Source organism: Symphalangus syndactylus, chromosome 24, assembly GCF_028878055.3.
Source record: "Symphalangus syndactylus isolate Jambi chromosome 24, NHGRI_mSymSyn1-v2.1_pri, whole genome shotgun sequence".
NCBI classification, from domain to species: domain Eukaryota; kingdom Metazoa; phylum Chordata; class Mammalia; order Primates; family Hylobatidae; genus Symphalangus; species Symphalangus syndactylus.
The window spans coordinates 15,985,514-16,005,266 of record NC_072446.2 but is presented as its reverse complement, the minus strand read 5'-3'; the positions used below and the strand labels follow the sequence as shown (position 1 = coordinate 16,005,266).

Sequence of the window (19,753 nt, the reverse complement as noted above, 5' to 3'; positions counted from 1 at the left end):
TGGGAGATAAGACGATGTAAAACAGAAACCCAGAATGCTCTTCTAAGAGTTAGCTACAGAGTAAATAAGTTTGAAGAGACTTCCTCAGGCAGGGGAGAACAGAAGTTTCATAGACAAGATGATAATAGTAAGCTCACTGCTCCTCCATTTTTTATTTTTAAAAACTCGCCACCCAACTCATAGATGGCAGAGACTATGTCTTAAGTAACACAGGGCCTACCAGCTTCAGGGTAAAATCAATGAAATTTTTAAACTGAGGCTAGGCGTGGTGGCTCACGCCTGTAATCCCAGCACTTTGGGAGGTTGAGGTGGGTGGATTACCAGAGCCCAGAAGTTCAAGACCAGCCTGGACAACATGGCAAAACCCTGTCTCTACAAAAAATACAAAAATTAGCCAGGCATGGTGGCACACACCTATAGCCCCAGCTACTCAGGAGGATGAGGTGGGAGGATGGCTTGAGTCCGGGAGATGGAGGCTGCAGTGAGCCATGATGGCGCCACTGCACTCCAGCCTGGGTGACTGAGTGAGACCCTGTCTCAAAAAAAAAAGTTGACATGACGATGAGTATGTTCCGTAAATTAATCCTTTGAATGTTATATATGCTATGAATATTTCATTTAGCCTTTGGCTTATGTTTTTGTTGTTATTGTGACATTGTCATGTAAAAGTTTGTAATTTTTACATAGCAAAACTTATTAACCTTACTGGCTTTAGATCAGAGGTCCCCAACCCCCATACCGGTGACGGTCCATGGCCTCTTAGGAACCAGGCCGCACAACAGGAGGTGAGCTGCGGGCGAGAGAACATTAGTGCCAGAGCTCCATCACCGGCATTAGATTCTCATAGCACAAACCCTGTTGTGAACTGCGCACGTGAGGGATCTAGGTTGCGTGCTGCTTATGAGAATCTAATGCCTGATGATCTGAGGTGGAACAGTTTCATCCCAAAACCTTCCCCCCACTACCCACCATCTATGGAAAGATTGTCTTCCATGAGACTGGCCCCTGGTGCAAAAAAGGTTGGGGACTGCTGTTTTAGATGACATTTCCTACCCTAGTTATAAAACACATTTTCTTATAAATTCTTCTTCTTTCCTTTTTTACGTCTAGGTGTTTATAACCCTAGTCCAGGGCTTCTCAACCTCAGCACAGGGGCATCTTGGCTGGGTAACTCTCTGTGGGGGGCCATGCTGTGCACTGTATGATGCTTACTGCATCCCTGGCCTCTACCCACAAGATGCCAATAGCACCTGCACCCCAGATGTGACAGCTAAAAATGTCTCCAGACATCGCCAAATGTCCACTAGGGAGCAGGATCAACCACGCACTTGGGTTAGACCCCAGGTGGTTAGAGAGCCACTGCACTTGGGTTAGACGCCTCTTTTTTTTTTTTTTTTTTTTTTTTTGAGATGGAGTCTCACTCTGTCGCCCAGGCTGGAGTGCAGTGGCACGATCTCGGCTCACCATAACCCCTGCCTCCCGGGTTCAAGCGATTCTCTCACCTCAGCCTCCCGAGTAGCTGGGACTACAGGCATGTACCACCACACCCAGCACCACCACACACAGTTTTTGTATTTTTAGCAGAGACAGAGTTTTCACCATATTGGTCAGGCTGGTCTCAAACTCCTGACCTCAAATGGTGATCCGCCCACCTCGGCCTCCCAAAGTGCTGGGATTATAGGCATAAGCCACCACGCCCGGCCTTAGACCCCTCATTTTTGCAGCTGAGGAAACTGAGGCCCAGGGAAGTGGTGTGGCCTGAGCCAGGTGGCCTAGACAAATGGTGGCAGAAATCTCAATTCAAAATGCAGGACTGGGAACCTCCACTCCTGATTCTCGTTTTTTCCCTGTTTTTCCTGTCCCCAGCTGTGAGTACCTCTGCTGTGCCAGGCACTGGGTAGCTGCTGGGGCCACAGCAGGGAAGAAGACAGCGTAGACAAAGTAATGAAGACGAGACTCCAGGTCATGATTAGTGCCATGGAGCAAACACAGAGTGCTGGGATCCCACCAGTGACAGCATGGTCACAGGGAGCCTCTGCGGAGGTGGCTCGCTCACTGACAGCTCTGTGAGTGTGGGCATGCCTTTGGTGTGTGCGTGTGCATTTCTACCACCACGATACTGTCAGGGTGGTCTAGACCCTGCTTGCAGTCTTGTTCTGCCGGGGTGTGTTGGGGGCCCCCAACGCTGCCGTCATGCTTGGGGGTTTTCTGAAAGACTCGAGACTTCGCATATGGTTGTATTCAGCTAACATTCACTGCAGCAGCGTGGTATGGATACACAGCTGGGTGTTAAGGGAAAAGGCGCAGGTAGCAGAGTCTGGAAGAATCCACGTGGGGCTTCCTTAGGCGCACTCCCTCCCTCAAGGGGTTGCACGAAGTGAATACTTCCCCCTGCAACGAAACTGCAACACGTGTGATGTTTTTGCCCAGGGAAGCAAATGAGAGACTCAGTACCCAGAGTTTTGGCTGAGGGCTGGCTTTATACCCTCGGCCTAGCATGTTCCAGAATTCTACACTCCCATAAGGAAGGTAGGTGTCAGCATAGACCACATTGTTCATACAAAATAATCTGGGCACGGTGAGCCAAGCTACTCTTGTCAGTTAAAAAATGGCGGGGACCCTCCCAAAATCCAAGTTCTTAGACACCATCCAGGCACCAGCCTTGCAAGTGATAGCATTCTTCACCTGCTACGCTGACACTTTGCTGTGTGTGGGAACTTTCCAAACCAAGGCTTTGACCAGAAAGCCGGTAATAGGAATTTACTCGGAGCCTGGGGGCCACGGCTAGGGGCTGAGAGTGGGGGACTGAAGCGTGGCCTCCCCATTGAGTGGTGATGGAATCTGCCCTCTCTTGTTTGCCCTCTCCAGTGTGGGGCTGCCTTCCAGGAGGATGATGTCATCGTGCTCAATGGCACCAAGGAGGATGTGGATGGGCTGAAGACAAGGATGGAGGAGAGAAGGCTGAGAGCGAAGCTGGAAAAGGTAACGGGAGTCTTCAGGTTCCGCCCAGCCCCCATCTCTGCTCCAGAGCCGACTGCAAACCACTGAACTGAGCTGGTAGCTACTTAGGGGTTTGCATGATGAAGGCGATCATTATAACCTAGAAGGGCCTGGACTGTAGAAGCAGATTCCAGCTGAGGCCCAGGCACTGCCTGGCTGTGGTGAGCACAGCGGCTCTGCTCTTCGCTGCCCAGCTTTCTCATCAGTGAAGTGGGGTAGTGACAGCATGCGAGGGCACGGAGCTGTCAGCAGGCTCCAGAGACCATGGCCGTAAAGCACTGACAGTGACACGGCCTCAGCAAGCTCTTGGGGAAGGGCAGCCACCACCATTGCTGCTGCTGTCACTTGCTGTTGATTTAAGACAATACATACTCAGGTCTCATAGCTTGTAAAACAAAGGAAAAATGAAAAGTCACCATCATCCCAGCAAATGTAAGGCTCCCCTGCTGCCCAGATTGGAATGTGCTCGGGAGTGCCCTGGCAGTCTGGGCTCCAGCAGGCCTGGGTGGGCCTGGGCGCCTGTGCGTCTCACCCACTCCCAGGGCGTGTGGATGCAACTCCTCAGGGTCGCACTTTGAATAGCAAGGAGCTAATGAGTAGCCTTCCCAAAAATGGGGGCCAAATTCCTCACCTTCCTGAGCCCGCCCACGGGGAGAGTGAGGGTCTTTTATGGAACGTGGTGCTTCAGCGTCCAGAAGGGAGCCTGGCATCCAGAAACAGGGAAAGCATTGCTGAGTAACGTGGCGGAGCGAGCAGGCCCCAGACAATGCATCCACCGAGTTCTTCCGTGCGCTGGCGATTCCCTATCCAGCAGTAAATGTTGTTCATGTTTACAGATGATAGCTATGGAATACAGGCCTTTGGTGAGTGGCAAATTTCTTATTCTTTTTTAAAAAAAAAGTTGGGTTCAGGATAAGCTAGGGAGAAAACTTTGTGATCAGAACTAAGGCAAAAGAATGCTTGAAGTACTAGAAAATTAGCTCCAGTAGGCTGAGGACATAAAATTATGAAACAAATCGCCTGCCCTCACATGGGCATGCATTTTACCAGTGCCAGTCCGAGGCGAGAGTGATGGAGTACCTGAAGATTTTTCGAAGGTTTAGGGTTTTTAAAAAATCATAACAGAAGATAAGACAGGACCGTATCACCCTGGAATAATGTGTAATTCATGGTTGTGAGGCTTAAAAAAGCCGAGGCTTGAGCACATGGTAGCAGTATTATCATTATGCGTGGATCCAGAATGATCAGAAAGAGCCAGAGGCAATCCTTTCATCATTTTACTTAGGTAGAAAATAATATCTGAAAATGGCTCTGTAGTTCAAGGAACGGTGCCCAAACTCTGAATTCAGATGCCAGTAGAAACGTTCCGTGGAGCAGTATTGTAAGATGTTAATACAACATTCATAACAACTGCTTAAAGAGTCACTTGGTAGACGGGTGCGGTGGCGCGTGCCTATAATCCCAGCTACTGGGGAGACTTGAGGCAGGGGAATCACTTGAACCCAGAAGGCGGAGGTTGCAGTGAGCCGAGATTGCACCTCTGCACTCCAGCCTGACAGACTCTCTCAAAAAAAAAAAAAAAAAAAAAAAGCCGCTTGGCCATTTAAATGCTGTGTTCAGGTTGAAAAGTAAATACATGTATATCTTATATAAGTGTGTTAATTCTAAGTTGGTTTTCTAAATTACCATGATTTCATTATTGTAAGAGAGGGAAAAAAAAGAGGGAAACTAAGTTTGAGGTCTTTTTAACTAGGGACAGTTGCCAAAAGCCATCTCCCTGTTCTTAATTGCTACCATTGATCAAGCTCAGTTTTAAAAAACACGAAAGGGCAGCCGGGTGCTGTGGCTTACACCTATCATCCCAGCACTTTGGGAGGCTGAGGCAAGCAGATCACTTGAGGTCAGGAGTTCGAGACCAGCCTGGCCAACATGGTGAAACCCCATCTGTACTAAAAATACAAAAATTAGCTGGATGTGGTGGCATGCGCCAGTAATCCCATCTACTCCAGAGGCTGAGGCGGGAGAATTGCTTGAACTTGGGAGACGGAGGTTGCAGTGAGCCAAGATCATACCACTGCACTCCAGCCTGGGCAACAGAGATTCTGTCTCAAACACACGCGCGCGCGCACACACACACACACACACACACACACGGAAAAAATGCATTTCAAAGGAAGCTACTAGAAATGTTCATATTCCCTTTGACCATTTTGCTTTCATGAGTTTTCTCTGTCACAGGTTTCCTGCCAAGTTAATTCAAAGCCCAGTGGGACTAGCATGCCCCTCTCTGCAAAATATTCTCCAGAGCTTCTGGGAATACCTCATAGCTACTGCTACCAGGATACCAAAATATTTCCCAAATACACTTGCAGCTGGAAGCAAGACACAACATTTCCCCTCTGACTCCTTCCTGCCTGTGCTTTTCAGATAACCTCAGCTATGAATGGAGGGCTTAGAAATAAACAGTTGTCTCTTATTTGTTTGAAGGACCGAGTATCTGTTTTCACAGATGTGAATGCTTGCATTGCATGTGTGAAATGCACAGAAGGTCTTTATGTTTTGTTATAAATCACATTGCTTGTATGTGTTAGAAATTCAAGGCCTAAGAGGTCTTTCTTTAATGCTCAGTGCTGGGAGATGGCTGAAGTAATCAGGCTGCATATCTTTAGCGCCACCTTTTGGATGCTTAGGAAATTGACATTTTAAAGCAAATTAAATGAACATAGTCCTGCTTGTCATTTCTACGATTAAATCAATTCCAACACAGCTGTGTAACTATAGAATGGTTTGTTTATTTTATTATTGCTGATCAAAATAACTATTATGAGTAACAGAATTCTAGTGCCTAGAAATCTAACAAGAGTAGTTTTTAGTTTAGAAGAATTAGCTCAGCTGTCTTTAATATAAACTTCAGGGCCTTACACTTGAATAACAAATACCAAAGCAGTTTGACTACTTTGAAAAAAAGGTAGTGGAATGTGCAAGATTTAGTTCATGTTTATGCTGGCTGGAGTTCACCTACCCATATATATCCTTCACATACCCATAACCTGTGTTACTCATTTAAGTGCGCTTTTGTATACAATTGTCACCATCAACATTGGCCCTTATTACTGAAATCTGTCGGCCTCGTTTAAAATTTTTGCAAATGTGATTTGGGAGATGTAAATATAAAAGTGAGCAGCTCTGTGCAGATACATTTTTGTGTGAGGCAGAAGTGCATGACTGGTGTCGCATGCAGAGGATGAAGGCTTAGGAGTTACGGAACATCAAAAGCCTTCTTCAGAGTGACTGTCTGTCTCATGTGACTGGCATCAGCCGGTCAGACGACAGGACCCCCGGGACAATGGGAAGCCACACTGACGCTGAAGTGGAGTGAATCTGAGCACCTCCTCCAACATTCTCTATCTTTTTATAGAAAACAAAGAAACCCAAGGCAGCAGAATCTGTTTCAAAACCAGATGTCAGTGAAGGTAAGATCCTTCAAGAGATCCTTATTTTAGCAAAATACGACTCCGGGGCAGTCTGCTAGTCTGTTCACGCTTTGTTTTGCGTTGTTTTTGCTTTGCCTACTTTGTTTCTTTTACAGAAGCCCCAGGGCCATCAAAAGTTAAGACAGGGAAGCCTGAAGAAGCCAGCCTTGATTCTAGAGAGAAGAGAAACAACTTGGCTCCCAAAAGCACAGGTGGGTCCTGTTGTAGCTACAGGGAGCTGTTTTGAGAAGGCTGGAAACCCAGGTGGCCGAGTCCAGGTTTCACTGGAGTGGGTGGATGGGAAGCCCAAGCCTGTCCTATGTCATGGCTCTAGAGAGTGCACTGAACTCTCTTTAGCGGGGGGTGTAACTAAGAAATATTGAACACACCCTCATCAGGAGCCCTGGCAGGAGTGATGGGGGTCTGGGCACAAATGCTAGTTGTTTAGTTTCCTGTCGAGTAAGCGCTTGGTGCCAAGCAAAAGAGGCTGCGCTGAGAACTGGCTCATGTTGCACAGAGACTGTCAGATAGACTGTGGCTCAGGGCCTGCGGGGAATGCCCCCAGTTTCTTTACTCTTGGGGCTTTCATGGGCTCCACATGTGGCTCTCAGAGTCCCCTCTCTGCTGTCTCTTGACCAAGAATCAAAGTTTCTCCTAAAACTCACTCTCTTTAACTCAAAGAAAATACCATTTATTTCACAAAAAGAAAAATACAGATTCATTGTTAAGAGTGTGTGATCTTGTGCTCTAAGTAGCATCCAGGGTGGCTGACAGGCTCCCATCCCGGCTCTACATGGGACGGCCACTGAGGTTCCTGTGTCCGTTTTCTCCTCTGGAACGCAGGCCCTGCCTCATCAGGACAATCTAAGTCATTCACGGGGCTGGGACCAGTGTCTGCGACAGAGCAAGGAGTAGTTGGTGGGACAGTAGATGATAGATGTGTTGTGCTGTGTCTGCTTTGCTGGAGTTGGCAATTAAGATGATGTCCGTCAGCACCCACACAGCCAGCAAGAGAACGTCTTGGGACAGAGTGACTGATGGGCTTCCCTTCTGATCGATGCAAAGTTTAGAATCATCTTTATCCCAACCCTGACAGTTTTGGCTCTTCATTTTTCTAGCAACAAATGAGAGCTCTTCTGGAAAAGCTGGGAAGCCTCTGTGTGGAGCCACAAAGAGGTCCATTGCTGACAGTGAAGAATCCGAGGCCTACAAGTCCCTCTTTACCACTCACAGCTCCGCCAAGCGCTCCAAGGAGGAGTCTGCCCACTGGGTCACCCACACATCCTACTGCTTCTGAAGCCCGCACTGCCACCGCTCCTGCCCCAGAAGGTTGTTTAGTTTCCACGTAGGCAGGTCGCTGTGCGCCTCTGAGTGCACTGCTGTGTGTTCTCTCTATAGCTCTGTGTCATAAAGCTATCCTGGCCAGCCTTCCAGCTGGTGTGGCCACTCTTGCTGTGAGGCATGTGGGTTCCGGGGGAGACATGGGGCGGGCTGCACAGTGGCCCGAGGTTATGCTTGCTTTCCCCTGCAGGTGCATTTGGTCCTTTCCACGGCCAGGAAGGCCTGTGGGCTGCACTTTTTATGCTTGCAGTAACAAAAGACTCCGGAGTCCTCACCGGTGCAGAGTTGGCACATATTAACTAAAATTCTAATGATCTTGCTACCAGCAGTAAATCAAGTAGGCCAAGTGAAACTGGGCTTTAGAAAGGATGGATTTCAAATACACTGTGCCCACTAGAAGTTTGAAGGGCCTCGTCCCTCTGCTACAGCCCTGGGGGGAGCCAGGATCCTTGTTGGTCTAGCTGAATACTATTAGGAGAGTGTGCCCCATCTCATCATTTCGAAGATAGCAGAGTCTTACTTGGGCACCCAGTGATTGGGCTCAAAAATAAAGCTGGTCTGCCTCTTCTCTCCTCTGCGTTTTTATCCTTTCTACCTTCTGCTCATGCTTGGGTAAGAACATTGCAGCCGCTGCATTGGTGATTATAGGAGTCATTCCATGAAGTCAGAGGAACCCACCCTTCTCTCCTCCAGCAGATGGTAAAGGGAGAGTTGTACCCAAAAGGAGGTGCATTTTATCTACCTATAAGGTGTGTTGACATCAATAGTTACTGAAACTTCTCATGGGACTCCTAATGAAGAACCAAGAGCCCCAGGCCTCTGCGTGGCTTTCTACACACGGTGGTGTGACTGAGATAGTGACTGGTTCTCTATACAGACCCCGGGGCCCTGGGTTTCCCTCAGAAGCAGAAGGAGCTGTGGGAGGTAAATGGGGGAAGGTGAGCAGGCAGGTTCTGTGGGGGACACAGACACGTGGGCAGAACTCCAGGGAGAGGCCAGCAAGGGAGAACCATGTGTGGCCCTGCTTTTTCTCAAACCCGGTGTGGTTCCCGGCTTCACAGTGATGGGAAGGTTTGGCCCCAAGGATATTTTGACATTGTGAATATAGAGCATTTTAATAAAAATTAAGTGATGAGTTTTTGTCATGGACTTTTCCAGAACAAACCTGAATTAGCCATTTAAATTCCACAATTTTCTTTACAGCCAAATTCAACCATTTTCTCATTCTTATTTCCCTTTTTCTTTTTTTTTTTTTTTTTTAAATTTTGAAACAGGGTCTCATTCTGTCATCCAGGCTGGAGTGCAGTGGCATGATCATGGCTCACCATAGCCTCGACCTCCTGGGCTCAGGTGATCCACCCACCTCAGCTTCCCAAGTAGCTGGGATTATAGGTGCGCACTACCGCACCCGGCTAATTGTTCTATTTTTTGTAGAGATGAGATTTCGCCATGTTGCCCAGGCTGGTCTTAAACTCCTGGACTCAAGCAGTCTGCCCACCTCGGCCTTCCAAAGTGCTGGGATTACAGGCGTGAGCCACCCCGCCTGGGCCCCCTTTTCATTTTGTTAATTTATTTTCACAACAATCAGTTCATTCTTCAATTGGTTAACACTATTTTCTATCACTGTCTCTTCTTCTCTATTTTAATTTTACTGAGAAAACTTGATCATCCTTTTAGTCACATTTTACTAATTATAGCTTCTACCATTGTGAGGCATTTTTTTTTCTTTTAATGACCATTATTTTTGCCAGGTTCAGTTTTCTTAATGTTAGCCTGAATCAGTTTTATTTTGCATTGAGTTTAATGACTGTGTCCATTTTTTTTGGTAACTGAGTCACAGCATCCTCAACACAAAAACTTCAACATCTCAAAGTCCTCTGCTTTGGGCATCTCTGAAATAAACAGGCTGTGGGCCTCCCTCCATCTGCCCTCAGGACCATCCACGCAGGAGGGATCAGGGCTTCCTTGGAGATTTCTAGCCAGCCTTTAATATTTTGCTAAGGCACCACTCTTGAAGGCTCCTGGCCAGCGTGAGGGAAGAAGGTACCCATGATCTGTGTTGCTGCTGGGCGTAAGGCCTCAGTACAGCAGCGGCTGGGGAGGGCTGATCGTTCGCATTGTTTTTAGGGCTCACTAGCAGCCAAGCACTTGACAGGCTTCTTCCCCTGCGACTCCCCAGCCACCCGGTGCGATGGGAAGATGCCCATCCCCCACTTTATAGGTGAGGTGCCTGAGGCCCAAAGCAGCGAGGTGAATGGCAGTTCCGCCTGGCCACACCGCACCTTCTCCTCATTCAGTCCTTACCAAATGAAGGAATCAGTGGCAGTTGGGGCAGGCTTTGTGGAGTGACAAAGTAGTTCTGCAAGACTGTGGCCAGGGGCAGTGGCTCATGCCTGTAATCCCAGCACTTTGGGAGGCCAAGGCATGCAGATCACCTGAGGTCAAAGAGTTTGAGGCCAGCCTGACCAACATGGTGAAACCCTGTCTCCACTAAAAATAAAAACAAATCAGCCAGGTGTTTTGGTGCACACCTGTAATCTCAGCTACTCGGGAGGCTGAGGCAGGAGAATCGCTTGAATCCAGGAGGCGGTGTACAAGCCGTGCGTTCCAGCACCCAGGATTTCTTGTTTCATGTCATTTTAAAGAACTCATGGGTTCAGGTATACCGTGGAGTCCTAGGTTTATTCCCAGCCTTGGCCTCAGTTGTCAAGCCAGCTGTTCCTTCTCACTTGGGGGATTCAGCCCCTTCCCATTTTACCCACCAACTCCTAATCATCTCCCCTGCTCTACTCAACCATCTTTTTCTGGAAACTCTTCCTGCATAACCTAGTTTAGAGCAGTCCCCTTGTGCTAGTCTCTAAAGCTTCCTGTTCTTACACAATTTTAATCAAAGTGTACTCTCTCTCTTTTTTTTCTTTCTTCCTGAGATGGAGTCTCACTCTGTTGCCCAGGCTAGAGTGCAGTGGTGCGATCTCAGCTCACTGCAACCTCTGCCTCCCAGGTTCAAGCAATTCTCCTGCCTCAGCTTCCCAAGTAGCTGGGCCTACAGGCATATGCCACCATGCCAGGCTAATTTTTGTGTTTTTAGTAGACATGGGGTTTCACCATGTTGGCCAGGCTATTCTCGAACTCCTGACCTCAGGTGACCCACCTGCCTTGGCCTCCCAAAGTGCTGGGATTACTGGTGTGAGCCACCACACCCGGCCCAAAGTATACTCTTAACCCAGGGTGGGCACACACTGCTATAATCAGTGATGGTGTGAGGTAATACTGAGTGGTGGGGACTGTGGAGGGCATATGGCCACCGAAAGGACAGTTTCACTTGGCTGCAGCACAGAGACTGGTTCTATGACGGTTTGCACCCATTGTTTTTGGACCTCCCATATTTTCAAAGGAAGCCAGAATGTGGAGTTTTAAAGTGAAATGCCCCCCAATATTTAAGTACTGACAATTTTTAAAAGCAACGTAGGCCAAACAAAACACATAGGTGAGCCGGGCACAGTGGCTCACGCCTGTAATCCCAACACTTTAGGAGGCCGAGGCAGGTGGATCACCTGAGGTCGGAAGTTCGAGACCAGCCTGACCAACATGGAGAAACCCCGTCTCTACTAAAAATACAAAGTTAGCCAAGCGTGGTGGCGGGTGCCTGTAATCTCAGCTACTCGGGAGGCTGAGGCAGGAGAATGGCTTGAACCCGGGAGGCAGAGGTTGCGGTGAGCTGAGAATCACGCCATTGCATTCCCGTCTGGGCAACGAGCAAAACTCCATCCCCCCCAAAAAAAGTTTTTGTTTGTTTAGTTTGAGCCATATAGGTGGCTCCAAATTTGTAGGTGGCCTGTGGTTTAATATCTTTCTCTCCCATTTAACTCAGCACCACGGGGCACATGGCATCTCCCTCTGCTCATCACAATGTCTGGATCAAACAAATGAAAAACAAAAACATGGTGGCCTCTCCCGGCAAAGCTCCAGGGTTGGAAAGAGTCCCCTGGCCGGGAATTGGCACCTCGTCATGCCCATCCTCTCTCTCTTACTGCCTGCTGGAAATGCCCCCATCTCCCTTTGAGTCCTCCTCCCAGGCGACCCCTGTGACCTGTAACCTCTGTCCTGAAATCATCACAATGGCCAGGGTGGCCTCAGCTCAGGGCCTCTGTGACATCACCAAGGGCCTGGCACCAGGTGCCCAATCTCCCAGGTGCCAGGGCAAGCAAACCCATCATGAGAACTCCCTTCCCCACCTCTGCTCACCATGTGGACGCTGAAATGGTCCCTGGTCCTGCTTCTGTGCCTCACCTGCAGCTGTGCCTCTATGTTCTCTTCTCTGAGAGAGAAAACTAGCGAACCCCAGGGGAAGGTGCAGTACAGAGAGCACTTTCGGATTCGGCAGAATCTACCAGAGCACACCCAAGGCTGGCTGGGGAGCAAATGGCTCTGGCTTTTGTTTGTTGTTGTGCTGTTTGTGATACTGAAGTATCAAAGAGATAGTGAGAAGAATAAGGTAAGGATGGCTCCATTTTTTTACACCATATTGATTCAATCTCAGGAGTCTCAGGGAAACGGATGTTCTAGTGAGTCTAGGTGGCACCGTTGGATATAATGAACCGACCTCATGGTCCTGGGCAAAGCTGGCAAATTCACTTCATGATGTATCCTTAGTGAAGACAACAGTCCCCAGATCCACAGATACTGGGACAAACAGTGGAAGGTGACCTCTGCTTACTGGCTCACAGATTTTCTGCTTAGATGGATTTTTTCAAATGTAAGATTCAAGAACTTATGGTGTGTTTCAGAAGGTCAAAATTATTCACAGGGCCAGATTCACTGTCCCCTGCTTTTTAAATTCTTGCTAATGTTTGACTTACTACAAAATCCTGAGCTAAATGGAAATGGTATCGTTATCCCAACGAAATATGAGACCTATGCTGAAGAGATAAAGGTGTAAGGTAGTTTGGGCTGGTCCTCAAAGTGACCACAGACAACTCTTTCAGGTAGAAAGGGAAGGGGAGGGAAAGTGTGTCCTCCCCTAGAAAGACCCAGCACTTCATAATCCTGTGCCCGAACCGATGAGAGCAGGGATCGGCAAAGCCTTCCTGTAGAGGGCCAGGGAGGGTGTGAAGAGTTTCAGCTTTGTGGGCAGTATGGTCTTCCTTGCAACTACTCCAGTCTGCTGTTGCAGATGAACTGTGTCAAAACCAGCAAAGTTGACAGTATTACTCACCTTGAGTATCTTTCTTGACAGGAGCAGAGTCCTCCTGGCCTTCGAGGCAGCCAATTTCACTCTCCATTAAAGAAAAAAAGAAATGCTTCCCCCAACAAAGAATGTAAGGCATTAAATACCTTAATCGAACTCGAGGTGGAGCTTACGAAATTTATGTGCAAAGTGCGGGATCTTAAAGGTGCCATGGCAACAGGCAGTGGCAGTAACCTCAGGCTTCGAAAGTCAGAGATGCCTGCAGATCCATGGCATGTCACGATCTGTGACATATGGGGAGAAGACAGCTCTAGCTGAATGGATTTGTGTCAGGAGAGAAATAAGTTGAGTGTTGACAAACTGCAAACTAATAAAACTATTCTGAAGAACAGAACTTCCACGTTTGAGATCTTGCTTCTTTTCTTTTTTTCACTAGAAGAAAAAGTGAATGTGAGACCAGTAGCCATAGCAGTGATGGTTTTGTTTTTGCCTCTCTCACGTCCTCTAGAGCTGTGGGTGTTCAGAAGAGCACCGAATAGTACGTGATGCACAATAGTACGTGATGAGCTCGTGCTTCCGTGCAATGGCTGCGGGTGGACGATGGAATTAGGGAAATCTGGGATAAGATGCTAATGTCATTTCCATACAAACTGTCGCTCTCTATAGTATCTATTTGTGCAAGACACAGAACTGCTTTTTATCTTTGATATATTACAAAAGACGGCGTTAATGATAGTTTTAAAATGGTAAAATGATTCAATTAGGAGGGGTGTATTCTAGAGTTATCTGATTCCCTCACCACAAGAGTCATTTCACTCATTCCATTTCAAAGGTTCCATATATTGACTTTTCCTTCTACCACACTAGCAGTTACGTTTGTCAATAATTGGATTTTTAAAAAAAAGGGGATGAGGCAGGAGAATCGCTCGAACCCAGGAGGCGGAGGTTGCAGTGAGATCGCACCACTGCACTCCAGCCTGGGTGACAGAGCGAGACTCCATCTCAAAAGAAAAAAAAGAGAGGCCAGGCACGGTGGCTCACACCTGTAATCTTAGCCCATTGGGAGGTCGAGGCAGGAGGACTGATTGAGCCCAGGAGTTTGAAACCACCCTGGGCAACATAGTGAGACCCCATCTCTATTATTTTAAATTAACAAAAAAGAAAAGGGAGAAAGAATTTATTCACTCTATGCCATTGGAGTTTTGGATACAAATGTGCTAACCAGGGGCTCCCAGATTAGTTGACATGTTCTTTATCCTACTTATTCAAAATGTGGGTATTTTACATGTTACTGTGGCTGATGGCATCTCTGTACATACTTAGGTGCTTGCCTAATGGTGATCAGTTTTCCTCTGTCCTACATTCTTTATTGATTGGAATTCTGCTGTAAGAAGAGCTGTTCCTTCGCCGATGATTGATGGATGGATTTCTGTATGGACTTACAGGTGTTTTTTTTGTTGTTATTTTCTGGCTCCGCCTTTCCCACCTTTGGCATTAGGAGCCCCTTCGGGTTGGCACTTGTGTTCTGTGAGCAAGCTCCTTCCTCTTTTGAGCAATTCCTTACTTTCTGGCAACCCAAGATGCTCCATGCTCATCTGGTTTATTGCCTGCCTTCATCCTGGAATCAGCCACTTCCCCAAGGGGCCAGGTTCCCTTTCTTGGAGAATGGTGACCTGCCCTCCTGCAGCCAGGATCATGACTCATCTTAAAATCCTTCATTTAATTCATCTGCAAAATGTCTCTTGCCACATGAACAGCAGGCCCACAGCTCCCAGGAATTAGTGCATAGGCATCTCTGGGGCCGGTACCCAGTTGACCAGTGCTGTCACCCTCACAAGCATCAAAGTCACCCAGGGCCCAGGGAAGACCAAGACCATGAGGCAGGAGGCCATGGCTTCTGCGGCTGCAGCAGAAGCAGGAAAGGGAGGCAGGGCAGACAGCATTCCAGACGCCTGGGGCCTCAGGGGAAGGAGGCCCTGCCTCGAAGGCATAGGCGCCCCTCAAGGGTCCCAACCCCGGGCCCTGAAGGGTGGGCAGCATCTTCCCAGGAAGAATGTGGTGGCTGGGCATGGTGGCTTATGTCTGTAATCCCAGCACTTTGGGAGGCCAAGGTGGACAGATCACCTGAGGTCAAGAGTTCAAGGCCAGCCTGGCCAACATGGTGAAAGACCCGTCTCTATCAAAAATACAAAAATTAGCTGGGCATGGTGGAAGACACCTGTAATCCCAGCTACTCAGGAGGCTGAGGCAGGAGAATCACTTGAACCCAGGAGGTGGAGGTGGCAGTGAGCTGAGATTGCACCATTGCACTCCAGCGTGGGCAACAGAGCTAGACTGTGTCTCAAAAAAATAAATAGAATGGTTACCCAGGTGCGGTGGTGTGCACCTGTGGTCCCAGCTACTTGGGAGGCTAAGGTAGGAGCATCTTTTGGGTCTGGGAGGTCGAGGCTGCAGTGAGCCATGATTGCACCATGGTACTACAGCCTAGGTGGTGGCGTGAGACCCTGTCTTCAAAATAAAAATAAAAACAATGTTTGGGGGCTGGGCAAAGTGATTCTCACTTGTAATCTTAGCACTATGGGAGATTGGGGAAGGCAGATCACTTGAGCCCAGAGATTCAAGACCACTCTGCAAAACATGGCAAAACCCTCTCTACAAAAAAAAAAAAAAAAAAAAAAAAAAATTAGCCGGGCATGGTTGCATGCACCTGTAGTCCCAGCTACTCAGGAGGTTGAGGTGGGAGGATCCCTTGATCCCAGGAGGTGGAGGTTGCAGTGAGCTATGATTGCACCACTGCATTCCAGCCTGGGTGACAGAGCCAGACCTTGTGTCAAAAAAAAAAAGTTGGGGTGCTTTAGTCCTTAGGAAACAGAATCTCTCTCTCTCTGACTTTTGTCCTCCTTTCCCTGCCCAAGGTAGGACTCTAATCTGATTGGGAGCCCAAAGACCTCATTCGAGAGGGTCATGCTGCATACCCTAGAGGAAGGAAAGCTGCACAGAGAGACCAAGAGGAATCTGGACAGGTCCTGATGGGTTCCCCAATCAGTCTGTTAATATGAGATCTTATCAATTTTTGGCCCAATCACATTTCTTCATGATTGTGCATCATGCCTGTTTAATGAAGCTGCCATTAAAACCTAAAAGAAGGCCCGGCATGGTGGCTCACACCTGTAATCTCAGCACTTTGGGAGGCCGAGGTGGGCGAATCACCTGAGGTCAGGAGTTTGAGACCAACCTGGCCAACAAGGTGAAACTCTGTCTCTACTAAAAATACAAAATTAGCCAGGCACAGTGGTGCCCGCCTGCAATCCCAGCTACTTGGGAGGCTGAGGCAGGAGAATCACTTGAACTCAGGAGGTGGAGGTTGCAGTGAGCCAATATTGTGCCACTGCACTACAGCCTGAGTGACAGAGTGAGACCCTGTTTCAAAAAAAAGGAAAAAAGTTATTCTTGGGCTGGATGTGGTGGCTCACACCTGTAATCCCAGCACTTTGGGAGGCCAAGGTAGGCAGATCACCTGAGGTCAGGAGTTCAAGACCACCCTGGCCAACAAGGTGGAACCCTGTCTCTACTAAAAATACAAAAATTAGTGAAGCATGGTGGTGGGTGCCTGTAATCCCAGCTACTTGGGAGACTGAGGCAGGAGAATTGCTTGAACCCTGGAGGCAGAGGCTGCAGTGAGCTCAGATTGCGCCATTGCACTCCAGTGGGTGACAGAGCGAGACTCCATCTCAAAAATAATAATAATAATTTAAAAATAAAAATACAGTCCTGGTTGGCCGGGTGCGGTGGCTCACGCTTGTAATCCCAGCACTTTGGGAGGCCGAGGTGGGCGGATCACGAGGTCAGGAGATCGAGACCACGGTGAAACCCCGTCTCTACTAAAAATACAAAAAATTAGCCGGGCGTGGTGGTGGGCGCCTGTAGTCCCAGCTACTCGGAGAGGCTGAGGCAGGAGAATGGCGTGAACCCGGGAGGCGGAGCTTGCAGTGAGCCGAGATTGCGCCACTGCACTCTAGCCTGGGGGACAGAGCAAGACTCCGTCTCAAAAAAAAAAAAAAAAAAAATACAGTCCTGGCACAGGGGCTCACTCCTGTAATCCCAGCATTTTGGGAGGCCGAGGCAGGCGAATCACCTAAGGTCAGGAGTTTGAGACCAGCCTGGCCAACATGGTGAAACCTCATCTCTACTAAAAATACAAAAATTAGTTGGGTATGGTGACGTGCGCCTATAATCCCAGCTACTCAGGAGGCTGAGGCAGGAGAATCTCTTGAACCCAGGAGGTGGAAGTTGCAGTGAGCCAAGATCGCACCATTGCACTCCAGCCTGGGCAACAGAGTGAGACTCCATCTCAAAAAAAGAATAAATAAATAAATAACAAATACAAATACAAAAATTAGGCAGGCATGATGGCATGCACCTGTAGTCCCAGGTACTCAGGAGGCCGAGGAGTGAGAATCACTTGAACCTGAGAGGCGGAGGTTGCAGTGAGCTGACATAGTGCCCCTGCACTCCAGCCTGGGTGACACAGCAAGACTCTGTCTTAAAACAGCAACAACAACAAAAATCCACTCAACCACCCACCCACCCACGCACCCATCCATCCAACCATCCACCCATCCATCCATCCATTCATCCATCCACCCACCCACTAACCCATCCATCCATCTACCCTCCCACCCATTCATCCATCCATTCAACAACATACTGAGTATCTACTGTACGCCATTTTGGCAAGAAGCAGGAATGGAGGACAAAGTCGTAGGCAGGAAAAGGATTCTGGAAAAGTGGTCCAGGCAAACATCAGGACAAAGGGAAGAGTTTGCTCAAGTTTGTCATGTGGAGGAGCAGAGAGGATGCTGGCAGGGCAGGTGGGAATGGAGGAAGTTGGGTTTGCTGGGTTGATAAGGGCCAGATCAGACATCATTTTACAGAAGGATTCATTGAGCAACTATGGTATATACCACATGTGTTCTTTTCTTTTTCCCCTAGACTGCTCAGCAGAATTTATTTTTTTTAGAGACAGAGTCTTGCTCTGTTGCCCAGGTTATAGTGCAATGGCATCATCTGAGCTCATTGCAGCCGCAACTCCTGGGCTCGAGCAATTCTCCTGCCTCAGCCTCCCAAGTAGCTAAGATTACAGGCATGCACCACCACACTCAGCTAATTTTTTTATTTTTTTTTGTATGTTTAGTAGAGACAGTGTTTCACCATGTTGGTCAGGCTGGTCTCGAACTCCTAACCTCAGATGATCTGCCCACATTGGCCTCCCAAAGTGCTGGGATTACAGGCATGAGCCACTGCCCCGGCCATAGCTTGTAGAACTTCTTTGTCGCTCCACAGAGCTGAGTACAATTTAAGGCACAGTGAAGGTGCCCAGCAGACCCTTGATTATTTCTTATGCAGCATAAAGTTCTGCTCCTCGGGAGTAAATCTGCGAATCAGAGCCTTCCTCAGGAAGATAGCTCTACAGATGACCCAGGGGAACAAGTACAAGCTGTGCGTTCCAGCACCCAGGATTTCTTGTTTCATGTCATTTTAAAGAACTCATGGGTTCAGGTATACTGTGGAGTCCTAGGTTTATTCCCAGCCTTGGCGTCAGTTGTCAAGCCAGCTGTTCCTTCTCACTTGGGGGATTCAGCCCCTTCTCATTTTACCCACCACCTCCTAATCATCTCCCCTGCTCTACTCAACCATCTTTTTCTGGAAACTCTTCCTGCATAACCTAGTTTAGAGCAGTCCCCTTGTGCTAGTCTCTAAAGCTTCCTGTTCTTATCAAAATCGTTTTTTCTTTTCTTTCTTTTTTTGTTTTTGTTTTTTTTTTTTTTTTTTGAGATGGAGTTTCGCTCTTGTTGCCCAGGCTGGAGTGCAATGGCACGATCTCAGCTCACTGCAACCTCTGCCTCCCAGGTTCAAGCAATTCTCCTGCCTCAGCCTCCCGAGTAGCTGGGATTACAGGCATGCACCACCATGCCCAGCTAATTTTTTTGTATTTTTAGTAGAGACGGGGTTTCTCCACGTTGGCTTGGCTGGTCTCAAACTCTTGACCTTAGGTGATCCGCCCACCTCAGCCTCCCAAAGTGCTGGGATTACAGGCATGAGCCACCGTGCCTGGCCTCTTATCACAATTTTAATCAAACTATACTCTTTTTTTCTTTTCTGAGACACAGTCTCACTCTATCACCCAGGCTGGAGTAGAGTGTCTCGATCTCAGCTCACTGCAACCTCTGCCTCCCAGGTTCAAATGATTTTCCTGCCTCAGCCTCCCAAGTAGCTGAGATTACAGGCATGCATTGCCACACCTGGCTAATTTTTGTATTTTTAGTAGAGATGGGGTCTCGCCATCTCTACTAAAGAGATGGGGTTTAGTAGAGATGGGGTTGGCCGGGTTGGTCTGGAACTCCTGACCTCAGGTGATCTGCCCTCCCCGGCCTCCCAAAGTGCTGGGATTACAGGTGTGAGCCACTGTGCCTGGCCCAATGTATACTCTTTTTTTTCTTTTCTTTTTTTTTTTTTTTTTTTTGAGACCGAGCCCTGCTCTGTTGCCCAGACTGGAGTGCAGTGGTGCCATCTAAGCTCACTATAACCTCTGCTTCCCAGGTTCAACTGATTCTCCTGTCTCAGCCTCCCAAGTAGCTGGGATTACAGGCACATGCCACCACACCCAGCTAATTTGTGTATTTTTAGTAGAGATGGGGTTTCACCATGTTGGCCAGGCTGGTCTCAAACTTCTGACCTCGGGTGATCCGCC

General features: G+C 48.2%; 2 protein-coding genes across 6 annotated transcripts in view; both read left to right on the top strand.

The window, feature by feature from the left end:
- The window catches only part of RTF2 (replication termination factor 2), a 59,031-nt gene extending 45,833 nt beyond the window's left edge, over window positions 1-13,198 (top strand). For 2 of the 5 annotated variants that reach the window (XM_055266742.2, XM_055266740.2), the window contains 4 exons: window positions 2,869-2,982; window positions 6,419-6,473; window positions 6,590-6,685; window positions 7,592-8,949. In XM_055266742.2, coding sequence (XP_055122717.1) covers window positions 2,869-2,982; window positions 6,419-6,473; window positions 6,590-6,685; window positions 7,592-7,770 — 444 coding nt within the window. In that variant the 3' untranslated portion in view covers window positions 7,771-8,949. Of the gene's footprint in view, window positions 1-2,868; window positions 2,983-6,418; window positions 6,474-6,589; window positions 6,686-7,591; window positions 8,950-13,050 lie in introns of those variants that run through there. The other 3 variants (XM_055266741.2, XM_055266744.2, XM_055266745.2) reach the window with 3 other exon arrangements.
- On the top strand, window positions 9,034-13,396 carry FAM209A (family with sequence similarity 209 member A). The gene is made up of 2 exons (XM_055266747.2): window positions 9,034-12,309; window positions 13,051-13,396. The coding sequence occupies exons 1-2, from the start codon at window positions 12,061-12,063 to the stop codon at window positions 13,318-13,320; spliced, it is 519 nt and encodes a 172-aa protein (XP_055122722.1). The 5' UTR covers window positions 9,034-12,060; the 3' UTR covers window positions 13,321-13,396.
- Window positions 13,397-19,753: the final 6,357 nt, after the last annotated feature.